The 25,750-nt window shown below is 35.4% G+C and overlaps 3 protein-coding genes and 1 long non-coding RNA gene across 4 annotated transcripts; 2 read left to right on the plus strand and 2 right to left on the minus strand.

Moving 5' to 3' along the window:
- Positions 1-317: 317 nt before the first annotated feature.
- LOC110263168 (uncharacterized) lies at positions 318-1,934 on the minus strand. The gene is made up of 2 exons (XR_002348325.2): positions 1,657-1,934; positions 318-769 (listed from the first exon to the last, which is right to left on the minus strand). It is a non-coding gene; the product is annotated as an uncharacterized LOC110263168 (long non-coding RNA).
- Positions 1,935-2,147: 213 nt separating this feature from the next.
- Positions 2,148-3,412, minus strand: LOC148554665 (uncharacterized). Its single transcript, XM_088490425.1, has 3 exons — positions 3,155-3,412; positions 2,618-2,914; positions 2,148-2,501 (listed from the first exon to the last, which is right to left on the minus strand). The coding sequence occupies exons 1-3, from the start codon at positions 3,410-3,412 to the stop codon at positions 2,148-2,150; spliced, it is 909 nt and encodes a 302-aa protein (XP_088346551.1).
- An 11,830-nt stretch (positions 3,413-15,242) lies between these two features.
- LOC148554666 (protein FAR1-RELATED SEQUENCE 5-like) lies at positions 15,243-23,357 on the plus strand. The gene is made up of 6 exons (XM_088490427.1): positions 15,243-15,389; positions 15,492-15,611; positions 16,405-16,524; positions 21,691-21,795; positions 21,898-21,924; positions 22,395-23,357. Exons 1-6 carry the CDS (start codon positions 15,243-15,245, stop codon positions 23,355-23,357), a joined length of 1,482 nt encoding a protein of 493 aa, XP_088346553.1.
- On the plus strand, positions 22,452-25,292 carry LOC148554667 (protein FAR1-RELATED SEQUENCE 5-like). The gene is made up of 2 exons (XM_088490428.1): positions 22,452-24,662; positions 25,167-25,292. Exons 1-2 carry the CDS (start codon positions 23,397-23,399, stop codon positions 25,290-25,292), a joined length of 1,392 nt encoding a protein of 463 aa, XP_088346554.1. The 5' UTR covers positions 22,452-23,396.
- Positions 25,293-25,750: the final 458 nt, after the last annotated feature.

Raw genomic sequence — 25,750 nt, forward strand, 5'->3', positions numbered from 1 at the left:
AACAACTATGTCATTCAGCCAACAATATCTCTTTCATCTCTTTCCTAATGTAAAGAATTAAAAAAGATCAAACAAATTGAACAAACCTTGTAATACTAATGGTGAATCCATCTCCTTAATATTACAAATAATAGGAATTAATCACATAAATACATTAATATTACAAAATATACTAATATACTTGACAAATAGGTAAGACATGATACAATAATGCCTTTTGATCGATTTTAGTATACGTCAAGCAACATGTAGAGATGAATTAATAGCATAAAAATAGATAAGAAGACAACATTGAAGGTTCAAATAATCATTGAATACAATGTAAAGCTACTTATTCATTGAGATCTCACATTATACAAACAACTTTCATGACTTAAGTTTGCACATTTTCAATAAACAATTGTAACCAATGTTATTTTTTATTTTACTATGATATGTACAAATCACTTATAGTACAAAACTACAAATTAACTGGAAATAGATATGAGCTTGGATGCATGATTATATAGTGTAGTGAGGTGAATTTTTGTCTCTGTTGTTAACATGAGATTATACAATGCTCCTCCCGTGGATTTGTCTCCAAGAAACATTATGATATTCATGAATTCGCAAAATCTTTACTCTAGGAACCAGAGAGCATACATACTGGACTAAGCAAGTAATGCTTAACTAGTTTGAATAAATTTGCATTGCCTTGACCATCACCATGAGAAAATCTAGTCGTAAATTTGTCTCTGTCCCGAAATGAGTGGCATAAGATGCTAAGAGGCTGCAAGCACAGAGGAATCGTGAATGACCCTTTGAAACTTTAACAATTTCCATTATAACAATAATCTTAGCAAATTCCCTGACACATAAAACCCTTGAAACAAAGGTAATTTTGTCAGCCCAAAACTTTGTACCGACATTATTAATTGTATTCTAATTCCCCCCTTAATAATTTGTAAAGAATTAAAAAATAAATAAATTCACTATTTATATTGAATTAGCTAGAGGCAGATGCATCGTGCATGTTTACCAAGTGATGCAGGATTGTTTATCATTCCACTGGTAATTGAATATGTGCCTCCAAAGGAGAACTTTAATTCATGGAACTTTGATGAGTTCAAATCTAGCAGCATATAATACAATCCATGGTTGAAGAGTTTAGCAATGAAAATGTACAAATATGCATTGAAAATGTACAAAATTTCAATAAACATTACTAAACAGAGGCAAGAAAGAACAACCATCATTCAGCAACAAACACTACAAAACAGCAACAAGTAATCACACTATTACCAAATTCAAAAAGAATGAAAACCAGATAAACCCAATCATAAACACTATTACCAAATTAAATAAAAAATCAACCGAAAATCACTTTGCAAATCCAATTAAAAACAGCTTTTCACTTTATACCCTAAACACCAATTAAATCACATGAACCAAAATTAATTTGAGGGAAAACAGCACAGTTCAATGCTTATGAGTTTACTGAGAAAAAAAAATGGCAACAGCAGCAGAACAAATCAGTTATCATTTATCACAAATTTCAGATTCAAAACACCAATCATTAAACAAGTAATCAGAGAGATTCAAAATCACAAATCACTACTTCAAAGACATTCAAATTCAATAATCCAAGTACTCAACAGAAATCACAGTGCCACTAACCTTCCACCACAGCAGGACATCAACGGCGAGACGACGGCGCAGCAGCTGGAAGCCTCGAACAGCGACTTCACCGGCGGAATGGATGACGTGCCGAGCTAGAAGAGAAGCTCTGGCCGTATGCCTTTGGGACAGGGGAAGGAGGAGGCCGCGAAGACGCAGACAACCAGGGACGGCGGCGGCGGTTCTGGCGACGAAGTTGGGTTTTCGGTCCGGGGAACCTTAGGGCTAGCTGCTTCGATGTTCGAAGGAAGGGGGTGTTTGGTGTGTGTTGCAGAGAAGGGGGGAGAGGGGGGGGGGGGTTAACCGGGTGGGGTTTTTTTCACTTTTTCACTTTTTTTAACCGGTTTCTGATTCAGTCCAACTGACCGATAACCGGCCGGTTCAACGATTTCTGAATGGTTTGTGTATCAGCGGTTTTAGAGGATGGATCGGACCATTTAATATGCCGGTTCTTGGTTGAATCGGTTTAATCGGCCAGTTCGGTTCAGTTTTTAGAACATTGTTCTTTCTAGCCAAATTGTCCAGATAACTGCAAAAAAACCAACTAACCACTGCTTCCGTTTCATCTTTCTCGCTGATATGTCCATCCAACTTTCATAGTGTTGCTTGAGCTCACAACCAATGAACAAGTGAAAAGCAGTTTCAATAGATTTATGACATAAAACACACATGTTATCATTCTGGCCAATAACACCTAATCTACACAGTCTTTTCTTTGTATTCATCCTACCAACCAGTGCAAACCAAGTAAACAACTCAACCCTTGGTGGGACGAATCCTCTCCAAATAGTACTAGTGAAGCTATAGCTTGTGATATCCGCCGGAAGTACCTCTGCCTGCAATACCTGCACAAAGGAGTTAGCAGAATAAACACATTTTTTTAATCAAATTTCCAGATCACTTTGTCCTCTCTCTCAGTTGTCAGTTTCATTGATTGCAGAACCGCATGAAGCTGGTTTACTAGTTCCAGTTCCCATTGAAATAACTCTCGTCGCCACTGGAAATTCCAAATCCACTCTAACACGTCCCAAAACCCACAATCCCCTATGACAGATCCTTGAAGATTTGAGACTGAGAAAAGTCTTGGAAAAATAACTTTTAGAACACCACAAGGTAACCAGCTATCCTCCCAGAAGCAAATTATCTTGCCATCCCCTAGTTCCATAGCCAAACCTCTTATCATCTTTTCTCTCACTTGTGGCTCCCTGATTTGTAATTGACAAATATCCTTCCAAGGACCCCCTCTTGTAGGTACAAGCTGATCACAAATCATCTCAGAATGATTCATGTTATTACAGGAACATACAATTTTCTTCCAAAGTGGACAATCCTCTTTCGAAAATCTTCACCACCACTTAAACAGGAGCGCTGTATTCCAAATTACCGCGTCACCAACTCCCAAAACTCCTGCCTTTTGGGAGGCCTGTACGACTTTCCATTTCACTAGAGGCATCCCGTCCCTCTCGTCCTCCTTACTTCACAAAAAGCGTCTCTGTACGGATGTTATTTTTTCTGCTACTGCCTTCGGCATTTTGTACAGGCTGAGATAGTAAATAGGCAGGCTATTAAGAACAGGTTTGATGAGAACCAGTTTACCTGCTTTATTCAGAGACTTTGCTTTCCATAGACTTAGCTTTTCCTCTACCATATCAATCACTGGTTTCCATGTCTTGACCAGCTTTGGATTCGCCCCCAGAGAAATGCCAAGATATCTATCAGGTAAATACGCATCTTTACACCCCAATAGTCGACACATCTGTCGTGCTCAACTCTGCTCACAATTAACCGGGATCAAGCTGGACTTGTCAAAATTGATACTCAACCCTGACATCATCTCAAAGCAGTGCAGCAACTGCTTATAGTTTCTGATCATCTCTTCTTCAGAAGGGCAAAAAAAGTATAGTATCATCCGCAAACTGCAAATGTGACAACTCAATGTTATCCCTTCCAACCAACAATGGAGTAATGCGTCCATTCCGCACCGCGTATCTAATCATCCTATGTAGAACATCCACAACAAGCAGAAATAAAAAGGGAGAAAGAGGATCCCCTTGTCGTAGACCCCTTTCCATTTTGAAGGGCTTAGAGGGAGAGCCATTTATTAGGACCGACATAGACGCAAAACACATACACTCCTTTATCCACTCCCTCCATCTACAGCCAAACCCCATGTTCTGCAAAACAATGTCCACAAAACTCCACTTGACTCAATCATAAGCCTTTTGGAAATCTAGTTTAATAATTGCCGAGCTCTTTTTCCTCACCTTCAGCCACTGTACAGTTTCACATGCAATCAAAGCCCCATCATGTATCTTCCTACCATGTACAAACGCACTTTGTGTTTCTCCTACCAACCCTGGAATTATCTTCCGCATCCTCTGAACCAGGATCTTTGATATAACCTTATAAACACAACCCACCATACTAATTGGCCTAAGGTCCTTGATTGTTTTAGCTCCGACAAACTTTGGCGCCAAAGCCACCCAAGTAACATTCGCATCCCTAGGTAAAACAATTGACTGAAAGAATCCCATCACGGCTGTAGTGAACTCCCCACCAACATCCTCCCAACACTTCTTAATGAAATTCATATTATACCCATCACTGCCTGGTGCCTTAGTTGACTCAGAATCCCAAACTGCATCCTTAATTTTCTCATTAGACTGCATCCATTCCAACTCTACTGCCTCCTCCTCAGTTATCTGATTAACCAAACCATCACGGAACCCTATCACCGGCGAGGTCTCCTAATGATATAAATTCTTATAAAAGTCTTTGATAGCAACCTTAATCCTTGCTTGATTTCCCACTATCCTCCCATGAATCAGTAAAGACTCAATCTGATTGTTTCTCCTTCGAGCTGAGATTAGATTGTGAAAATAGCGGGTGTTTTTATCCATCTCCTTGGCATGCCTGGATCGTGACATCTGCTTCCAATGTACCTCTTTTCTGATATATCATTTTTTACAAGAGCTCACCAGCGCCCTCCTTCTTGCTTCCACAGTTCCATCAACAATCCCATTGCTAACCATATCATCTACTTTCTTTATCTCTTCTTCAAACTTCATAATTTTTATATCCATATCTCTAAAATTCTCCTTATACCATTTACCCAGCGGGACCATCAAAGCCTTCAGCTTGTCAATGAATTGTACGTTGCCCAAATTCCTCCACTCCTCCTTTACCATCCGCAAGAAACCCTCATGAGTAAACCAAGCATCCAGACTCCGAAAAGGTCTCGGCCCCCCTCCTAATCTTGTGATATCCACAATCAATGGACAGTGGTCTGATAAACCTCTCGGACCTCCTCTAAGCCTTATTTTAGGAAACTCTTCCAACCATTCCAAACTAACCAGAACTTGATCAATGCGGCTACACGACTGACCCCTAAACCATGTGAACATACATCAGCAAGTGCAAGGTCTAAAAGCTCCATATATTGAATCCAAAATTGAAACTCAGCTGTAGTCACTGTCAAAGTGGTAGCTCTTTTCCTCTCTTCCACTTGAACAACCTCGTTAAAGTCCCCCAAATAACAAAAAGGCACTTGACAAAGCCCAGATAAAAAGCTCAACTCTTCCCATACTACAAGCTTCTCTTCCCTTTGGTGCGCACCATACACTAAACAGAAAGCACACTTAAAATTATTTTTTAACACAACGCCATCCACACACAACCATCTCTCCCCTTTATAACAGTTGTTCCTCTGAAAAATCGTTTCTTCCCACATCAACAACAGCCCACCGGAAGAACCTTCTGACCTTACATACTCCCATCATACCACATTATTTCCCCACAGTTGCATTACATCATATTTGGTTACTACCTCTTTCTTTGTTTCTATTAAACCTAACATATTCAACTAAAATTTTCTCCTAAAACTCTTTACCATACTCAATTTTCCAACTTCCCCCAAACCCCTAACATTCCAAGAACTAAAAATTATTTTAAACCAATTGTACACACCTTTTTGCAATTTTTTGGCCAACTTCTTCTTGCCTTTTCCTTCTGTTTAGCTTGCTTTTTCTTCTGTGTAATTGCCTCATTCTGTCCTTGGAGTATAACGATAATATCATCTTCCTCATTATACTGAACTGCTCCAGATTCCACTGCCAACTCCCATGCCTTCCTGTTTTCCTGCATTTCATCATCCCATTTGGTTTCAGAGGATTCAGTCTCAGCTTTGCTGCCTTCAGATATTCTTACATCTTCCAAGTCCTCTACAACTCTCTTAGTCTCACCAGTCCCTCCTTCCTCCCTATCAAGCCATCCTTGTGTCGCATCTACCTCTTGGCTATTATCTTTTATCTCATTAGCCAATTCAACGTTTTCTGAACAACAACCTGGACAACTTTCCTTCAAATGTTCATCCCCATTATTCCTTGCCTGAACTCCTGCACGACACCCTTCTCCCATATGCCTTCCTTCAATAGCATTATAAGCATCGTACTCAGCTGCAAAATCCACTCCCAATCTGTCTTCCACCAAAACTCCGATTGCCCGCAGAGAATTAGCGTCAACAGCCCCGCGTCCGTCCCTCCTACGATTGCTATTAATTTCCACCTCAGCCACCATCCCGGTCCTACCATAATCCCAGGATTCAGTTTTATCCAAATTAGCATCCTCATTACTTGCTGCAAAACCCAATTGATCAGCCCTCAGCACACCATAATTGATTGAACTAACTGTTGTTCTTACTGTTTTCAAATTTAAAAAATCGTTTCTCCACTCATTCAAATCCTCATGTTGAATTACAACTTTTTCCTGTCGTTGATCCTCCTCCCTAACCGTCGTCACCATCAAATCTGCTCCTGCATCCCATTCTAACAGCCGCGTATTACTGTTATTACCACCCTGGTGATTTCCAGGATCTTCCATAACACATTTTTCTCCCATAGAGAACCCATCAGTGCCTCCCAACACATCCTTCATCACACAAGGCAGTAAGTCATCGACTTCAGTTTCCGCTTCTTTTATAAACACATCGAATCCAACCGTCCCTACAGTAATGTGTACCCATTCATGAATGACCTCGAACATGCATGTGTCAATCTGCACTCGTCCAACACTAAAAGACTGACATGATTTTGTTGCATCATCACAATTCACCGCCTCACCCTACTATTCACCGATTTTATGGAACGTAGCTTCTGACCAAGCATGTAACGGTACTTCGAAGCACTCAAGCCACACCCTCCTAGTTTTGTTCATTCTCCTCCCACCTCTACACCCTATGAAAAAACTTCAACAGGCCGTTCCGGGAGGGCCGCTTCCATACTGCGAATGCTATCAAAGGTCATTAAGACTTTGTATGCCCTCATCTCACAAACCTTGACCATGTGAGGCCACTCCTTACGAGCTGTCGTGTTCAACAAACCAAAGTCTATAGCTGTCGTTATGGTACCGATAACACTCTTCTGTAACCAGCTCAAATTAGGTTGTGCGACTGAGACGTCTATCTTTTTCGTCCCACACTTTCCATGCATATCCTTACCAGTGTCCATGTTTTCCGTTCTTCCGATTGTTCCCCTCCCAGAGCACTAGTTTTCCGACGTTCCACAACCCCATCATCAGTCCGCCTAATCGTAGTGTCCACAACCACTGCCTTTTTTTTCCTGGTTAGTATCCCGTATATACCTCGCCTCTCCACAAAAATTCCCTGACCTCCAATCGCATTCGATTCATTTCTGAAATTGCTTTCAAAGCTCCTCCCTTTGTGGTGTATCGTACGAACGTAAAAAGGTATACCACACCATTTCTCGTCTTCCTTGATAGATATATGTCAATGATCTGTCCTGTCCACGAAAACAAGCCAAACAATTTACGTTTCGATATATCTTCTAGTAACCCATCCACAAAAATACTAAAGGATTCCTTCTCCAAACAGACGTACTCTTCTCGGTTCTAAATTCTTGGATCCTTGACTTTGGATTGTGACTGCCTAGACCTACCCCAACCTGTGTTTCTCCAACCCACTCTATCTCACTCTCTTTCTCGCTCTCTCATGATCAGAGTACCTAGATCTATCTATTTTATATATCATTATCAATATCAATGACTAATTACTAATTTGACAATCAAAATGCATAACATGACATTCTTTAATTGCATTAAAATTGAAATTGAAATATAATATATTATGTATCATATATTATTATCTAATTTAATAATCAAATGTGTCACATGACACTCTCTTATTAAAATTGAGAAAAAATATTTTTTTCCAAAATTAATAAACTCTCTTCCTAAATTCTCTCATCTATCTCTCTCTATTTTTCTATTTCTCTCTACCATCTTCACTCTATATATAATTTATATTTTATATTAGTAATTTGATAAATCAAAATATGTCATCCGATATTTTTTATTACAATTAAAATAAAATTTTTTCTTCCAAAATTAACAAACTCTCACTCTCACTCTCACTCTCATTCTTCATCTTTATCTTTTTCTCTCTTTTCTCTTATTCTCTGTTTTTTCGACCTTTCTGTTCTATAGAAAATAAAATTAACAAAATAATATAACTTAAATAAAAAAATATTATTATTATTATATACATATTTTTTTAGTTTTTTTATTTAGTTTTAAATTTTTACCACTTATCTTTTTAATCTATATTTTCATTTTTTTTCTTTCAAATATTTATTACATATAATTTGGAGAGAATACTAGTGTTATAATTAGAGTTAGAATCAAGATTCAATTATTTTAAAAAAATTATTTTGATTTAATTTTATAACCATCAATATAATTTTTTTTATACTAATATCTAATTATATTTTTATATATATAGAGAAAAAAATATTATTTTTAAATAGTAAATATAAAAATTATTTATTTTTATTTGTGCAACAGACTTAACACCTAATTAAATGTAAAAGTATAACGTTAAAATATTTCAAATTTTAGATAACAAATGTTACATCCTGTGTCATAGATGGTTGAATATAATATATGAATTCATATGTGTAAGAATTATGAGTTTTATACACAATGATTAATTCCACTGTTAAAGTCTATTGTTATCTTGAAATAACGTTACAGTGGTGCAATATATAAAGAGATAACTAAAAGAAAGGCGTCTAAAGTGGATACAAACGCAACAACCAAAGAGAAAACCCAAAATATAACCAACCACCAAAGCTAAATACAAAAGAGCATGCTAATAAAAGGTACAATTTCTGGCACTACCTTATTTGAATTGAGGTGAAACATTCTTAATTATTAATAAAAAATTAGATTTTTTCATATAAAAATAATAACTAAAAATTTTATTATTTGATTTTTTATCTACATAGACTTTGGTCTTCTTAGTCAGAAGCTTTTGTCAATCTACAACTTGTTTTTTATAAAAATAGTTTGATTTTATAAATTTGTTGTGCCATGCATTATCTATACCGTCAGAACAAAGTGGACCACAATTTTAAAAAATTTATATTCCCGTAATATTATTACGGATAAAAATATTAGTATAAAATAATTTTAATAAATATAATTAATTTTAATTTACTTTAATATATTTTCTCAAACTCAATTAACAATAGATGCTTCAAATTTATTTAAAATAATAAAATAAAAAAATTGATGGAACGGTCACAGACAAAAATTGTCAGAACAAAATGTAGATGAAATTGTTAAAAGAAAATCTAGATAAATTTATCAAAAAGAAAGTGTAGACAAAATTATCAGAAGAAAGTGTTGGGAATAAGGAGTATGACCACAATCCAATCAATCATGTATAAAATAATTTGTTATTGTTATTATATTAAAATGTTAATATAATAAGGTCCTTGATTAAATTTAGAGATTTATCATTGTGATAGTGATCATAATATTGAGAGATAAATCTTTTATAATTTAATCTAAATTGTTCTTGGTCATAGGATTATTAAAAAGGACATTAATAATCCGGAAAGATCAATATATATATATATATATATATAATGGTCTTCATTGGATGAAGATTAATAGATCTCATTTATTAAATTATATATATATAGTGCATATAGAGATATGACCATTGAACCGACTCACTCTGAGAATTTCTAATGGTTATAATTACCACATATTTGTCAAAAGGATATTCTCAAGATGAATATAGTAATAGAGTTTTCTTTGACCTGCGGCTGTCATAGTAATTAACAATGTATTTATTATACTTTGATTCCGGACACCTAATACCTAGGGGTATAAAATATAATTCAATTAAATAATTGTCTGATAACTAGATAATTATTTGGGATTATAATTATATGATACAATTTAATCATATTTATTTGAAAGAGGTATGAGTAACAACTTGACAAACAAGGTACTTATTCACGATTCTAAATAATTTTAACAGAAATATAGATTTTTTAATTTACTTTCATATTTTAATTTTTTAAATATGCTCATTTTTGTGTGGCATACTTGAAAGTAATGTATTGGCTACAATTTAGAATTATTTTTCCAAAATGTTATCATTAAGATGACAATCCTATTGAAATAATATTCTCTAATAAATTTGGTTATAGAATGGTTAGAAGTTGTGAAGAATTTGGAATATTACTTTACTGCAACATGGGTTGTTTTGACAACCATGAATTCTAATTTCAAAGACAACTTACTATTTATTATTAAATATCTTGAGAAGATGTATGGTGTCCAAAGCAAGATAGCATGCCTATCAAAGATTTTATTTAAACTCGGAGTATTGGGCAATATATTTTGAAATAAACAATTTTAGAAGTTGGAATGCCATTAGGCAAATGGTTTTTGCGAGAATTGTTTTTGCAAGCATTTTTGGAGATTTATTTGTTACAAACGATTTATAATTAGCCTTAATATGATTAAGGTTTGTGATCTTTTTGGAAAAACTCAATATGAGTATTGAGGATGAGAATCAAAATTGCTCTTAAGGGTTGATTTGACCAATAATAAAGATATTAAATATTTTTATTATAAGAGTTTAAAGTAAAATCTCTAATATCTAATTGATATTCTATTGACTAGAGAATGAGATTCTCTCAATGCACAAATACTAGCTATATGTACTCCATCATGTTTAAAGAAACATAGAATTTGATTTAGCTAAGGATCACTGTTTGTTAAATATTTGGACTATGTTTTAGAAATATTGCTAAATTAACAATTTTTTACTAAATCATTTTTTTACCTATATGAGATATAGAAAGGGCATAAATCGAAACTCAATAACATTAGAGTTTGAAAATATTTTATATGTGTTAAGAGATTGTACAATAATAGAATTGATATTAGGTCTGATAAATGAGATTTATTGGTTATCCTGAAGAAATAATGAGTATTATTTCTATCACCCTTTTTAAGATAAAATGTATGTGATAAGAGATTGAACTCTTTTTTTTTTTAAGAAAAAGGAATTCCCTCCCAAAGGAAGATAAGGTGAACAAATAGAGGATATACTTTCTCCTAAAAGTATAAAAGGTTTGATCGTCAAACTAATTTTTTGAAAAGTAGCCTATTTGTATAATGATACAATTTTATAAAGATAGATCTAATGGCTACTTAGATTTTTCATAATCATGTTCAATAAGGATTGTCCTTAAAATAAAATTATGCACTATTGTAGTGGGAGATTTCATGTTTTGAGAAAACGAGATATTTATTATGCACTAGGGGTATTTTGCAAAAGGGTCAAGTACATATGCTCAAGAGCTAAGGTGTTTAAAGTCAAAAAAATTTTGATAAACACAAATGTGCATTGAAAAATTATACACATGATTCATTGACTCTAGTGCAAGTGGGAGATTATTGAGATAATAGTATGCCCAATACTCAATCTATTATGATTGGCTCTCGTGCAAGTGGGAGATTGTTGGGAATAAGGAGTATGACCACAATCCAATCAATCATGTGTCAAATAATTTGTTATTGTTATTATATTAAAATGTTAATATAATAAGGTCCTTGATTAAATTTAGAGATTTATCATTGTGATAGTGATCATAATATTGAGAGATAAATCTTTTATAATTTAATCTAAATTGTTCTTAGTCATAGGATTATTAAAAAGGACATTAATAATCCGGAAAGATCAATATATATATATATATATATATATATATAATGGTCTTCATTGGATGAAGATTAATAGATCCCATTTATTAAATTATATATATATAGTGCATATAGAGATACGACCATTGAACCGACTCACTCTGAGAATTTCTAATGGTTATAATTACCACATATTTGTCAAAAGGATATTCTCAAGATGAATATAGTAATAGAGTTTTCTTTGACCTGCGACTGTCATAGTAATTAACAATGTATTTATTATACTTTGATTCCGGACACCGAATACCCTAGGGTGCTAGTTGAATGGATATTGGGTATCATTTAAATACTTGTAGAATTAATGATTAGTCAATAAGGAATCCGTCAACTCTTGGTAAAGAGTTTGAGCTCTATGATTATAATGACTGAGATGAAAAAAATCTTGGCCAAGTGAATTGAATGAATGAAGAAATGAGATTCTTAAGTCGTTCACAGTTCATTATAATAATGGTAACAAGTTAGAGTTTGACAATTAAACCATACTCTAAGGGTTAACCAAGAGCCGGAAAGATGGAAGGAATTATACTTTGTTCTTCTAAGGTTCTTAGTAAAAATATATTACTTCATACTATCGGGTTGTTGAGGAGTGTTGCTAGACGCCAACCTTGATTAGTAAATTTAGTATGACTAATTTACTACCCGCTTAGTATTGGACCTATGGGGTCACACACTAACGATTGTTCTAATCTTTGCTATATAATTATTTAATTATTATTTTGATTTGACCAAATAAATAATTATATTAATTCAAAATAGAATATTATTATATTCTTTGCTAGCACCAAGAATATAATAATAGTATGATAATTGAGAATATTAAATGAGATTTGAGAATAATTAGTTATTCTATTTCTAAATTTGGATGAGATCCTAACTAATTCTATTTCAAATTGAGTTATGATATGATTCATAAATTTGAAGAATTCATATTTAGAATTTCAAGATATGAGATTCAAATTTAAAATCAATAACAAATCTCATACTATATATATGTATGCTAAAAGTACAGGAAATAAAAGAGAATAAAAACACGAGTTTTATTCATTTACCTCTACACACATAAACGTATGTGAGCCTAATTATTGGAGAAGAATTTTATGGCTTGCAAAGAATTGCAAGAGGTTTCTCAATTTAGATCAGATATCCATTGGTCAAAGAGTTTACAGCAAAGGTTGGTCTCGGTGTGAATACGCATAGCGCCTTCGTACCATCGAAGGAGAAAAAGATTTTTACTAGCGTACTCAGGTATTTAGATCTGATCTATAAATTAAATTATTGGAATAAAATTTAAGCACAAAATAGATCGTTAAGATTACTTTCTTTTCTTCCGCTGCGAGTTATGAACACATGGTAATCCTTCAAAAAGATCATGTAAAATTATCGAAAGAAAGCTTAGATGGAACTGTCGGAAGCGAGCACAGACGGAATTGACAGAAGAGTGGCGAACTGTCAAAAAGATGGTGAACTTTCATAAATATGGCAAACTGCAGAAAAACTGGCGAAAAAGTGACAAATTATTGAAAACATGATAAACTACCAAAAAACTACCGAATAGGTGGCGAGTTTTTGAGAGATGGCAAATTGCTAAAGGATGGCAAACTGTCGAAAGGTGACGAAAAACATATGATTTTTTCATGAAAATAGTAAATATCCTACAAAGATGAAAAAAACAACAAGATCAAATAAAAAATAGTAAAAACAAAGGGCAAAATAAAAAAGAGAACACTAAAAAATCTTAGCTGGGGTCCACACAGAGGTACCAAGTCAGTAGTATGCTGACATGTGGCATTATTGAATTGGAAGAGAATATCACATCAGCGTACTGCCTCAGCCTTAGGTGACATCAACAGACGCGGTGTTGGGAATAAATAGTATGACCACATTCTAATGAATCATGTGTCAAATAATTTATTATTGTTGTTATATTAAAATGTTAATATAATAAGGTTCTTGATTAAATTTAGAGATTTATCATTGTAATAGTGATCATAATATTGAGAGATAAACCTTTTATAATTTAATCTAAATTATTTTTGGTCATAGGATTATTAAAAAGAACATTATAATCCGAAAATATCAATATATGTATAATGGTCTTCATTGGATGAAGTTAATAGATCTCATTTATTAAATTATATATATACATGGTACATATAGAGATATGACCATTGAACTAACTCACTTTGATAATTCCTAATGGTTATAAACTTATAATTACCGCATATTTGTCAATAGGATATTTTTAAAATGAACATAGTAATAGAGTTCATTTGATTTGCGACTATCATAGTAATAATTGAAAATGTATTTATTATACTTTGATTCCGGACATCTAATACCCTAGGGTGCTAGTTGAATGGACATTGGATATAATTTAAATACTTGTAGAATTAATGATTAGTCAATAAAGAATCCATCAACTCTCGATAAAGAATTTGAGCTCTATGATTATAATGACTGAGATGAATAAAACCTTGGTCAAGAAGATTGAATGAATGAAGAAATGAGTTTCTTAAGTCATTCACAGTTCATTATAATAATGGTAACAAGTTAGAGTTTGACAATTAAACCATACTCTAAGGGTTAACCAATAGCTAGAAAGATGGAAGGAATTATACTTTATTCTTCTCAGATTCTTAGTAAAAATATATTACTTCATGCTATCGGGTCGTTAAGGAGTATTGCTAGACGTCAACCTTGATTAATAAATTTAGTATGACTAATTTACTACCTGCTTAATATTAAACCTATGGAGTCACACACTAACGAGTGTTCTAATCCTTGCTGTAGAATTATTTAATTATTATTTTGATTTAATCAAATAAATAATTATATTAATTCAAATGAAATATTATTATATTCTTTGCTAGCACTAAGAATATAATAATAGTATGATAATTGAGAATATTAAATGAGATTTGAGAATAATTAGTTATTCTATTTCTAAATTTGAATTATAAATTTGGATGAAATCCTAACTGATTCTGTTTCAAATTGAATTATGATATGATTCATAAATTTGAAAGATTCAAGTTAAAATAATAAGATATGATTCAAATTTGAGTTGAGATTCAAATTTAAAATCAGTAACAAATCTCATACTATATATATGTATGACAAGAGTAGAGGAAAGAGATGAGAATAAAACACAAAAAATTTATTCCTTTACCTCTACACACATAAACGTATGTGAGCCTAATTTCTGGAGAAGAATTTTATGGCGTGCAAAGAGTTGCAAGAGGTTTCTCAATTTAGATCAAATATCCATTGGTCAAAGATTTGACGGCAAAGGTTGGTCTCAGAGTGGATACGCATAGCGCTTTCGTACCATCGTAGGAGAAAGTGATTTTTACTAGTGTACACAAATATTTAGATTTGATCTATATATTGTTTATTTGAATAAAATTTAAGCACAAAATAGATCTTTAGGATTATTTTCTTTTCTTCTGTGCATATTATGAACACATAGTATTCTTTCACATGGATCCGGAAGTGGGTCGGATCCGATGACGCAAATTAGGAGAGGAGGCCTTAATCTGGACTATCGATCTAGCATACAAAATGGGCAGTCCAGATTGCATCTAAAAAATGATGAAGAGGGAGATGGAGGCAACAGACATGCAGAGGCGCGTGAGGGCTCTGATGGTAATGGGGTTTGGTTTGTTGAACTTAAAACAAAGAGATGAACACAATGGTGTGATCAGTGGTGAAAGAAGACTCCAAAATGATAGGCAACAAGGGTGAAAATGTTGCAGGTGGAGATGAAAGTGGTGGTGGATGCAGCAGAACCTTCAGTGGTGCGTGCCGACGCGTCCAGTAGCGGCAGAGGGTGGAGTTTTCCTCGTTCCGCTCTAAACAACATGGCCAAGAGGATGGTATGATCTATGATGGATGAAAACATCATAAACGGGTTCAAAATGCGACTGGAAGAAGTACGACTATTAGAGGTGGACATGGAGCTTCTAGTGGTGCGTGGAGGCGTGTGCGACAACAATATAATATATAAGTAATAGATAATTCAGCACATGGTAGTAAAATACAAATGTCAATGAATTTATTCGTATTCCTTGGATCGTTTGTGTTATATAAGTAAGAGAAAGCACTATAAAAAAATTGTGTGTATTCAAATTGTATAAGAATGATATAATATATAAAAGTATTTATAAGTATTAAGAGAATTTAAATAATAAAAATAAAATATTTTATAATAAATATTTAGATATGTTAAATAATTTTAATAAATATAATTAATTTTAATATATTTTTTTTAAACTCAATTAACAATATAAGCTTCAAATTTATTTAAACTAACAAAATAAAAAATTATAAAAATTGATGAAATGGGCACAGATAAAAAATTGTCAGAATGGAATATAGATGAAACTACCAAAAAAAAAAAGTGCAGATGAAATTATTAAAAAGAAGTGTAGATAGAACTCTCAGAAGAAAGCCCAGGTGAAACAATCTAAAAAAAGTTCAGATGGAACTGTCGGAAGGAAGTACAGACAGAATAATAGACGAACACAATCGGAAGAAAGTTCAGATGGAACTGTCGGAAGCAATGGGGTTGGATTTGTTGAACTTAAAATGGAGGGACGAACACAATGGTCTGGTCAGTGGTGAAAGAAGACTCCGAAAGGATAGCCAACAAGGGTGAAAATATTGCAGGTGAAGATGAAAGTGGTGGTGGACGCGGCAGAACCTTCAGTGGTGCGTGCTGATGCATCTAGTAACGGCGGAGGGTGGAATTTTGCTCGTCCCACTCTAAACAACATGGCCAAGAGGATGGTATGATCTATGATGGATGAAAACATCAGAAACGGGTTCAAAATGCGACTAAAAGAAGTACGACTATTAGAGGTGGACATGGAGCTTGTAGTGCTGCGTGGAGGCGTGTGCGACAGCGAATGACAGTGGTATTTGGCTCATTAGACTTATAAAGACAAGACAGGGAGGATGGATTAATCGATGAGGTGAGAAAGCATCAAAGTAGTGACAAAATAAAATGACAGAGAAAAATTGTGAAAAATACGGTGATTTCACTAGAAGGAAAATAACTTATCCTTTTGAAGGAAGATACCATGACTCTGATACCATATTAGAAAAGTAAGAGAGAGTTGTAGAAAATTTTTTTTTGTGTAATCAAGTTGTGTAAGAATGATACAATATACAAGAATATTTATAAGTGTTAAGAGAATCAAAATAATAAAAACGTAATATCCTACAATAAATATTCAAATATACTAAATAATTCTAATGATGAATGCTATTGATCCTAAAATTTTTCATGCACAAAAATCTTGTCAGGATGCTCAAAAAATATATAATAACTATTCAATCATTAAAATGATGAGTTTGTAAATTATAACGACCCAACTTCTAGCATGTCATAATCACACTAAAAGCTAAGCGTTACCAACTTGTTTTTCTTAACTTTAGCTAGTATTTATTATATGAGCCTGATTCGTTGTAAAAATGTAGTTATGTTGCGAGGTTATTTTTTGAAAATGTCTAGTTTGATACACAAAAATATTTAAAGATAAAATCACAGGTAATAATAAATGAAATAGTTATAAACAACTAGACGTACATACATCTCAAAGCAATTAACGACACTCAATTATCCAACTCTTCGTTATGACACTCCTAGAAGTAGCTAGATAATAACTATATACATATTGTTCATACTCTGGGTCTTTAAAACTATATACATACAACATCACGGACCCTGACCTGTCCAAGAAGTCCTTAAGTTGGCACCCAAGCTAGCCAAAACTTTATACTCACCTAATCTCTCTAGACTACAAAAGCGATGAAAAGACATTCTAGGTCTTTAAAACTTGGGACAAGCTGAATGTCATCAAAAGCAAAATATTACCCACTACTCCTCTGCACGAGCATACATCATCTCTGGATCGTCGGTGCTCCATATGAAGGGGAGAAAAGGGTAACTCGACATTATCTGAGAACGAGTCCCAGATATGGCTTTTTCGTTGCACCAGTTGCATATAAGTCGTATGGCTGAAGCCACATCAATTGACTTTAAGTTGTTTGACGTAAGCCACATCAATTGACTTTAATATAAACATGCATACCCCTGAAAAGCAGTTCTTAGTTGTAGGCGTCCCTACTATACGTTTGGCTTCAAAGCCTAAAATCGACATTAACCTTTCCTTTGTCCTTTTTTGTAACCTTTTTTCTATTTCTTTTCTGTTTTCCTTTCTTAGTCTTTCCTTTCAGTTATCAGTTCTCAATCTCTTTCTGTTTATCCATGGCTTTGCCCTTTTTTCTTTTGCTCTCTTTTAATGTCTTAACTAATATTTATCTTTTCCTCTTGTCTCACTTTAGGTCTTTTATGAAGAGAACCTCTAGGTTCTAGACTTTGAAGGATCTTTCTACGTTTTTTACTTTAATTGCTTTTATGTCTTCATTTTTTATTTTAATTCATTTTATATTCTTTAACTTTTAACTATTAATCTTTAACCTCAAGAATTTAATTATTTGTATTCTAATCCCTAAACTTTAATTAATTATATTTTAACCCTTTAACTCATTACCTTTTTATCTTTGAATTTTTCACCAAATTATATTTTTCTTTAGTTATTTATGAAATTTCATTAATTTGTGCTCGGGTGACTAGCAACAATGATGGGCACTCAGCGCTTCAAGTCACAATGCTTGGTGCTTAGCGTCCAAATTGACACTCAGCGCCTTAGAAGCGTGAAATTTTTGTCACAAGACGCAGACGCCTAGCGCTCAACACTGGGCACCCAGGACTACATATTGTGGGGCACCCAGCACCCATGGTATTTTAAGGAGTGGGCGCCCAGCGTCCATGTGTTTGTCAAGGGAGGGCGCTCGGCGCCCTGCTGTGTAAATGGATTGGGTGCCCAGCGCCCATAAGTTTCGATATACGAGCGCCCGACGTCCATGAGATTTTAAGGGAGGGTACCCAGCATTCAACATTCCAGCCACGAAATATACGCTAAAACATTATGTAAATACTTAGTTTCAAGCATCTAACAATCAACTATCATTCAGGCATCAAGAACACATTCAAATCATTATTAATTTACCAAACCTTACTTCTTCGTTTTAACTTACAAGAACTGATTTTCTCTAGGAAATTTTTAGCTCGCTTCCTTCCTAATGTTAAATCAAAACAACTTTTAAACATATAACTCATGATGACCAAGCCTTCATCATAGATTCAGGAAGAGATTCCTCACCTTTCTCAAGCTGGGATTAAGAGATTCTTGCTCCTAGAAATGTCTAAGCAAGAGTTCTTAAGTAAGAACGTCAACAATGTTAAGTTCTTCCATGATTTAGCCGTGGTCGAACCTTCAATGAAAACGTACAATACGATACTTTAACTCACCTTAAAAAATTGGATACGGTTGTGAAAAGGAAAAAGAGTCGAATATTTTAATCAGTTTAAAATTTTTGTTGGAATTTTAGAATCAAATTATCAAATATGGAAGCTTAAGGAGACTACGGGAGTTTGCTTGAACTTTGCTCTCTTTTTCTTTCCTTGGAAGCTCGTGGAAACTAGAAGAGATTGGAAGAAGGAAGTGGTTTCTCAAGGTATCGTACCAAGAAGTTAAAAGAAGCAAGAGGTGGCTGAAGCATAGGGGCCATGGGTTTTGAGAAGTGATTCATCAAAATTTTAATAATAAAATATTATTAAAGAGTTAATTACTAAAGTTAGATATAGCATATCACTAGTAATTATATTCCTAAAGTAAATAGATAAGCTATTAGTATAAATGATACTAGTAATAAGAGTGTCGATATTAATCTGTGTCGGTAAATTTTTAGACCTAATTATTATATTATTATCATAAAATATTACTATAATAAAATATTAATATGCTAAAATATTTTTATCTTAAAATATTATTATAATAAAATATTATTATTTATTTTTCTGCTTATTCGAAATCAGTTCATCAAATAGAGTTTAACTGTATCACTTGGATTTTGCGAATTCTTAAAATATGAAGTTCGAGAAGTCCTACTAAAAATATAGGTCGTTACATAAATAGTTTAGGAAACTTTTCCAATGATCCAGTCCACTTTTTTGGATCTTTGGTGATCCATGTACGGTAAGGTAATCGGTTAAATATTTGTCTTGTAGCATGTTGTGTAATATCTTTAATGTCCCTGCAATAAAATGAAAACTGACTACAAGGGCAGTGATAGCTGTTAAGCTTGAGAGGAAAAGTTAAGCCAAAGTTCAGGTGAGCCAGCCGGTGTAATATGTGTAGCCATTGGGCTTTATTTTATTATTTTTGGTCAGGAGGCATTGGGCCTAACAAGAGGAAAATTCAAGGAATGTGTGGAGGTTTGAAATTTTAGTTGGGTTTGGTATTTGCAGGCCTTTGTATCGTTGGTGCCATTGTTGAAAAAATGCTAGTTTTGGTGATCCAGTTAGGGGACAACAATGAAGGCTGTTCTAGAAGTGATGCAGGGACATGACCAAAAAAACCAAAAAACAAAAGAAATGATGCAGGATGGTGGGGAAACGGCAAAAAAATTTTGCTGGTTAATGGAAAACGTTGTCGTTTTCAAATCTCAACCAGTGCCCTAATCTGTTGGTGAGAACCCAACCGTGGTGTTTTGGAGGCTGGCCTTACCCCTCTTCTGTTCTCTTCGCTTTTTGCTTTTGCTTACACTGTCAACGTGAGGCTGCGTAACCTCAATCACCGTGGCTTCCGGTTTCGCACGCAACTCGTGTCGGCGTCTACGGATTGGTTAGGTCTTACCTAGGGACAAACTTATTTGGAGTGAAGGTCGTCGGTCACCGGTGGTCGGAGAAGCTCGTCGCGGGAGGGCGTGACGCTCTGAAGGTTAGTCACTGCCTTCCTGCTATTGCTTTCCCGGAAGCTCTAGCAGACAAGACCAGCAACTGGTCCGTGGGGTGGTGGTCGTTGTTGTCATTTTGCTTATCCAATCAGTTTAGTTTCTCATCTACTATCGCCGTCAGTAGCCATCCGGGCAAGTAAGCGTCCCTTGGCCATGTTAATTTATTTTAAATTATTTTTCGATTTCATTTACCTATATTGAATATGTTGGTGAATGTTTTTGTTGTTGTTGAAGTAATGTTATGTGTTAGTTGAAATGGATGATGTTTTTGCGGTTGAAAGTTATTATAATTAAATATGTTGGTCAAAATGATAGTGGCCTTAATTTGTTGGTTTGAGTTGAAGTTCTAGGTAAGCATATGAGCAGACGTGGTGTTCCCATCGCCCTGTGTAAGTCCGTCGACGTTTGAGACTCATTCCATTTTGTTTTCAATTTAATTTCTCCATCGTGACTTTGTTGTTGAAAGTTTAACCTGTCATTGAAATAATGGATTTTTTACTACTCAAATTTGATGTTGTTGTTGTTCTTGAAAATTCTGATAAATATTTTATGATCTTGTTGAAAATTTGTGTGATGTGTTAATGTTGGTTTAACCGCATTGTCGACCTAATGAGATGATTGAGCATAAATTGTGTTCTGAAAAAAGCTGAGGTAATTGAATTTGTTGCTTAATCCCATGACAAACCCTTGAATTTGCTGCTGCAAAGAATGCATTATACAATTCGTTTTTTTCTGTAAAATCCTTCGGTATTTATTTTGTTACAATTTGGTTTGTAGCTGTATCGGTAGCAATGTTAGGGGGTAATGGTGAATGTATTTGCTTCTTTGTGTCATAGTTGTAATGCATATGGTGTTTCTGGAAGTTTGTGTATGTAGTTGGCAAGTGGAGGTTGTCAGGATGTTGGAAGCATGTTGGATAGTAGATGAGGTGGTAAAGTAAGGGTTTTTGATCTACGTAAGTGGCATATTTTTTCATTGATCAGGTGAGACAGTTTTGAGGCGGGCAAGTTGAGTGTAGTAACTGTGGCAAAGAAGTTTGTGCAATCCCTAGTTTACTATTTGTTATAGTTTGACATGTTTGTCTTTCAGGTAATAATGGCATCAAGTAGCAAGTTTTGCAAGGATGCGTGTATGTGGAATGAGCCTCTTGCGGATTACTGGATGGAGGGCAATGCTGGTGTGTCGAATCCACAGGTACGATGGGTATACGTGCCATTCTGTTTTTATAGTTTGTGAGTGGGATCGAATTGGATGGGAATGGTCTGTTACACCATTTCGGTGGTATTGTTCATGCAGTTGGTTGTACTCTTAGCAGGTGTGAGGGTTATGTTTTGAGAACTAATATTCTATGTGGTGACTATGATGTGACGAGTCTGATGCGTAGAAGAAATGCTAGGTTGGTGTTTTTTGTTAAGTTAGCTGTGGCTGTAGTATTTGTTAAGTTTGCAGTTTTGAACTTTCACATTTTAAAGAAATATGCACTACTTGCATCTGTGATAATGAGCCTCGACAAGCAAATCCTTTATTAAATAGATTGGCATGAACATGTTGTAGTGGCCAACCATTATGATGATTGGGTAAACTGTATGTTAAATTATAACATGATAATGTTTATTAAATTAAATTAATAATCCTGAAAGGAGTTTTTCAGGTCAAGTTTTCAGAGTTGAATTAATAACCATATTAGTACCTATGAACATTGCATTTGCAAAATATACTTTGAGACTAATTTAAAATGAAAGGCTTTGATGTTATTTAGTGTTAATATGCATGGATATGCAATATTTAAACAGAATGCATTCCACATAATGCCAGCTGGTAGCGAAATGTTTGTCTTATTCTTTCAGGACACAATATTTGATACGAGAGTGGAGGAAGATGCTGAGTTATCCGATTGGGAAGGAAGGGGGGCTTCAATGTTGCCCGGTTTTTTGGGCTTGGATGGGTTGCGAGCAGAAGATGTTCTTGAAATGAAGTTTTCTTCACCTCAGGAGGCAGGCGGCTTCTATAACAATTACAGCCGACTAAAGGGCTTTGCATCAAGGCGAGGCAAGACGGTTAGAAACACTGCCGGAGAGATAGTGCGGTACACGTTTGTTTGTAATAGGCAAGGATTTCGAGAGAAGAAATGGTTGGAAAAGGTTGATCGCAAAAGGGAGCATAAGGTAGTAACCCGATGCGGATGCATGGCGGAGATGAGGATAAAGAGGAAAGACGGTAGTGGGAGGTGGTATGTCTCGCATTTTGTCGAGGAGCATAACCACGAACTTGCGTATGGGAAGCTTGTTGATTATCTGCGGTCACACAGAAAGATATCTGAGGTAGAAGTTGCTCAGTTAACAAGCATGAGGGAGATTGGGATTAGCATACCTAAGATTTATGAGTCTTTCGCAGCACAACTAGGGGGCTTTAATCTGGTAACATTCACAAAGCAAGATATGTATAATGAGATACGGAAACAGAAAGGTCTGCAAGGTGGAGACGTCAGTGCAGCTATTAGGTACTTGGAAGGTCTGGCACGCATGGATGGGAAAATGTTTTGGCGATACAAGTTGGGGGCAGGGCAACACCTATGCAACTTGTTTTGGAGCGACGGTCGTTGTCAGGAAGATTATGGGATATTCGGCGATGTGCTAGCATTCGACGCTACGTATGGCCGCAACAAGTACAACCTACCCATTGTAGTCTTTTCCGGAGTAAACCACCACAACCAGACATGCGTATTTGGAACAACAATGGTCTCATGCGAATCGTAGGAGTCATATATTTGGGTTCTTTGCCAGTTTCTGGAATGCATGCAAGGTAAGGCACCGCAGTCAGTCATCACGGATGGCGACCCGGCCATGCGGATTGCAATCCAGTCCGTATTTCCTGACGCACATCATCGGTTGTGTGCCTGGCATCTGTTGAGGAACGCGACTGCTAACATAAGCGACCCGAAATTCACACAAATGTTTAGACACTGCATGCTGGCAGATATGGAAATCGATGAGTTCGAAGCGCATTGGGAGGCAATGCTCAATGAGTGCGGTGTTAGGGAGGTTGAGTGGGTTAAGGACTTGTACAATAAAAAGCACGCTTGGGCCACCGCATACATCCGTGGTAGATTTTTTGCTGGAGTACGGACTACCTCTAGGTGCGAGTCACTACATGCCAAACTAGGGAGGTTTGTTGAGAGCAGGTACGGGGTGTTAGAATTTATCAGAAGTTTTCAAAGGTGTGTGGATTTTTTGCATGACACCGAGGACGTGTTAGACTTTCGTTCATGGTACGGAACACTTGTGCTACAAACAGAGTTTGTTGAGCTGGAAAAGTCCGGATGGACGATGTTCACCCGCGAAATGTTTCTCAGATTTCGGGATAGCCTGAAACGGTGTGTTCGTGTTAGAATATGTGAATTTAATGACACTGAGAACCCTCATGCATATACTCTCCAGAAGTATCGGAGGCCTGAGATGAATTGGAAGGTTTATAGGGACCCTATCTTGAACAGATTTACTTGCAACTGCATGCGTATGGAGTCATTTGGTATTCCTTGTGTGCATATCCTTTCCGTGTGTGTTAAGCTTGACTTAGTGGAAATCCCTGAAAGCCTAGTGCTGCGTAGGTGGTCTAAGGCAGCCAAAATGGAGGTCCATAACCAATGCGTTGAGCAACACACTGCTGACCGAAGTGTGACCTATAGGACACGATTGGGTGCTTTCTCCCAGCTATGTAAGCGTTTAGGGCGCGTTGCTTGCATGAGTGATGAAGACTTCAAGCTTTACTCAAACAAGCTTCTGAGTGATGCTCTCTTCCTTGAAATAAAGTACGGCCTAAGACCATCAACGTATGATATCACAACAGCAAAAGATTGCGGGGTGAAGGACCCGATTCGTGTTAGAACAAAAGGCACGGGTCGGATGAGTCAAGCAGGGGGTTCTGCGCCGAAAACCAAAAGAAAGTGCAGCACATGCGGGGAGCTAGGGCACCGGAGGACTAGATGCCCCAACGGAGGTGCGCAACCTTCGACGAGGAATGATAAATCACCTGCTGGGAGAAATAAACGCAAGAGATCAAAGGTTTCCACCTAACTTATTCCTGCATGGACTATTTACTATGACACGTGACCAATAAAACTAACCCTATCGAACGGTTCAATATTAATGCCATTTAAATCTTTGAACTAAACTAAATGCTATTCTGGAGCAGCAGTATTTATTTCATTATTATGTGTCTCAACTTTTTTTTGTCAAATATTTGGAAAATAAGGCTGTGGGTAAAGAAATTACACTTAGTGATTAATGCACGTAGGGCATTCTTGATGTGTTATTTTTTTGTTTCCCATTGAACTGTATGTTAACATGTAACTTGTTTTGCCGGCATATGCTATGGTCTTGACAATGGGGAAGATGCAGTCCTCGTCATAATAAAAGTAAAGTCACAACTAACTTCTGGGCTTTTATTAATGCAGAATCTTTCCAATTTGTTAATGCTAATTACTGTGTGCATAAGCATGAATTAGCCACTACAATGTTCATGCTGCAATTCCATCAGTTATCATTGCATTATGTTGGTGTTAACAGGTGTGTGGTTTGACGTTCTTGTTAATGCAACAGGTACCCATCGTCGTCCCAGATAAATCGCAGCCTGAAAATCCATGTGAAGCCGGAAGCGACATATGGGAAAAATTTTCGCATGGAGACGCCTGACGACGGTCGACTGAGTTGTGAGCTGTTACTCCAAGTATGATGTTCAAGAGAACATGTTAGGCTGAAACTGCTTTTTATCTCAGTACTTATGTATGCATATCGGGATATTGTTATTAATAAACTGCTAACTCTAATTTCTATGTTATTTAATGACTACAATGTTAGACTCTGCTCCTACTCCCTTTTATTGGTAAGAAGACAAGCTCCCTCCTGGATTCGAATTATAAATTCCAATATCGACGGGATTATGCTGATTAGTTGGATTTTCTCTGCAGTTACCCAATGATTTTGACCTTCTGCGTTGAGAATTGATGCATGAATCTATTGATTTTGGTAATGTAAACAATGATGTTATTATACATGTATAATAAAACAATTCATTAAATGTAAATTTTCTAATATTAAAAATTTTTTCTTTTCGTAAACCATAATTAATCTTAAGTCTTAATTTAATTGGT

Source organism: Arachis ipaensis, chromosome B6 (genome assembly GCF_059453495.1).
Source record: "Arachis ipaensis isolate K30076 ecotype BB chromosome B6, ASM5945349v1, whole genome shotgun sequence".
Lineage (NCBI taxonomy): Eukaryota > Viridiplantae > Streptophyta > Magnoliopsida > Fabales > Fabaceae > Arachis > Arachis ipaensis.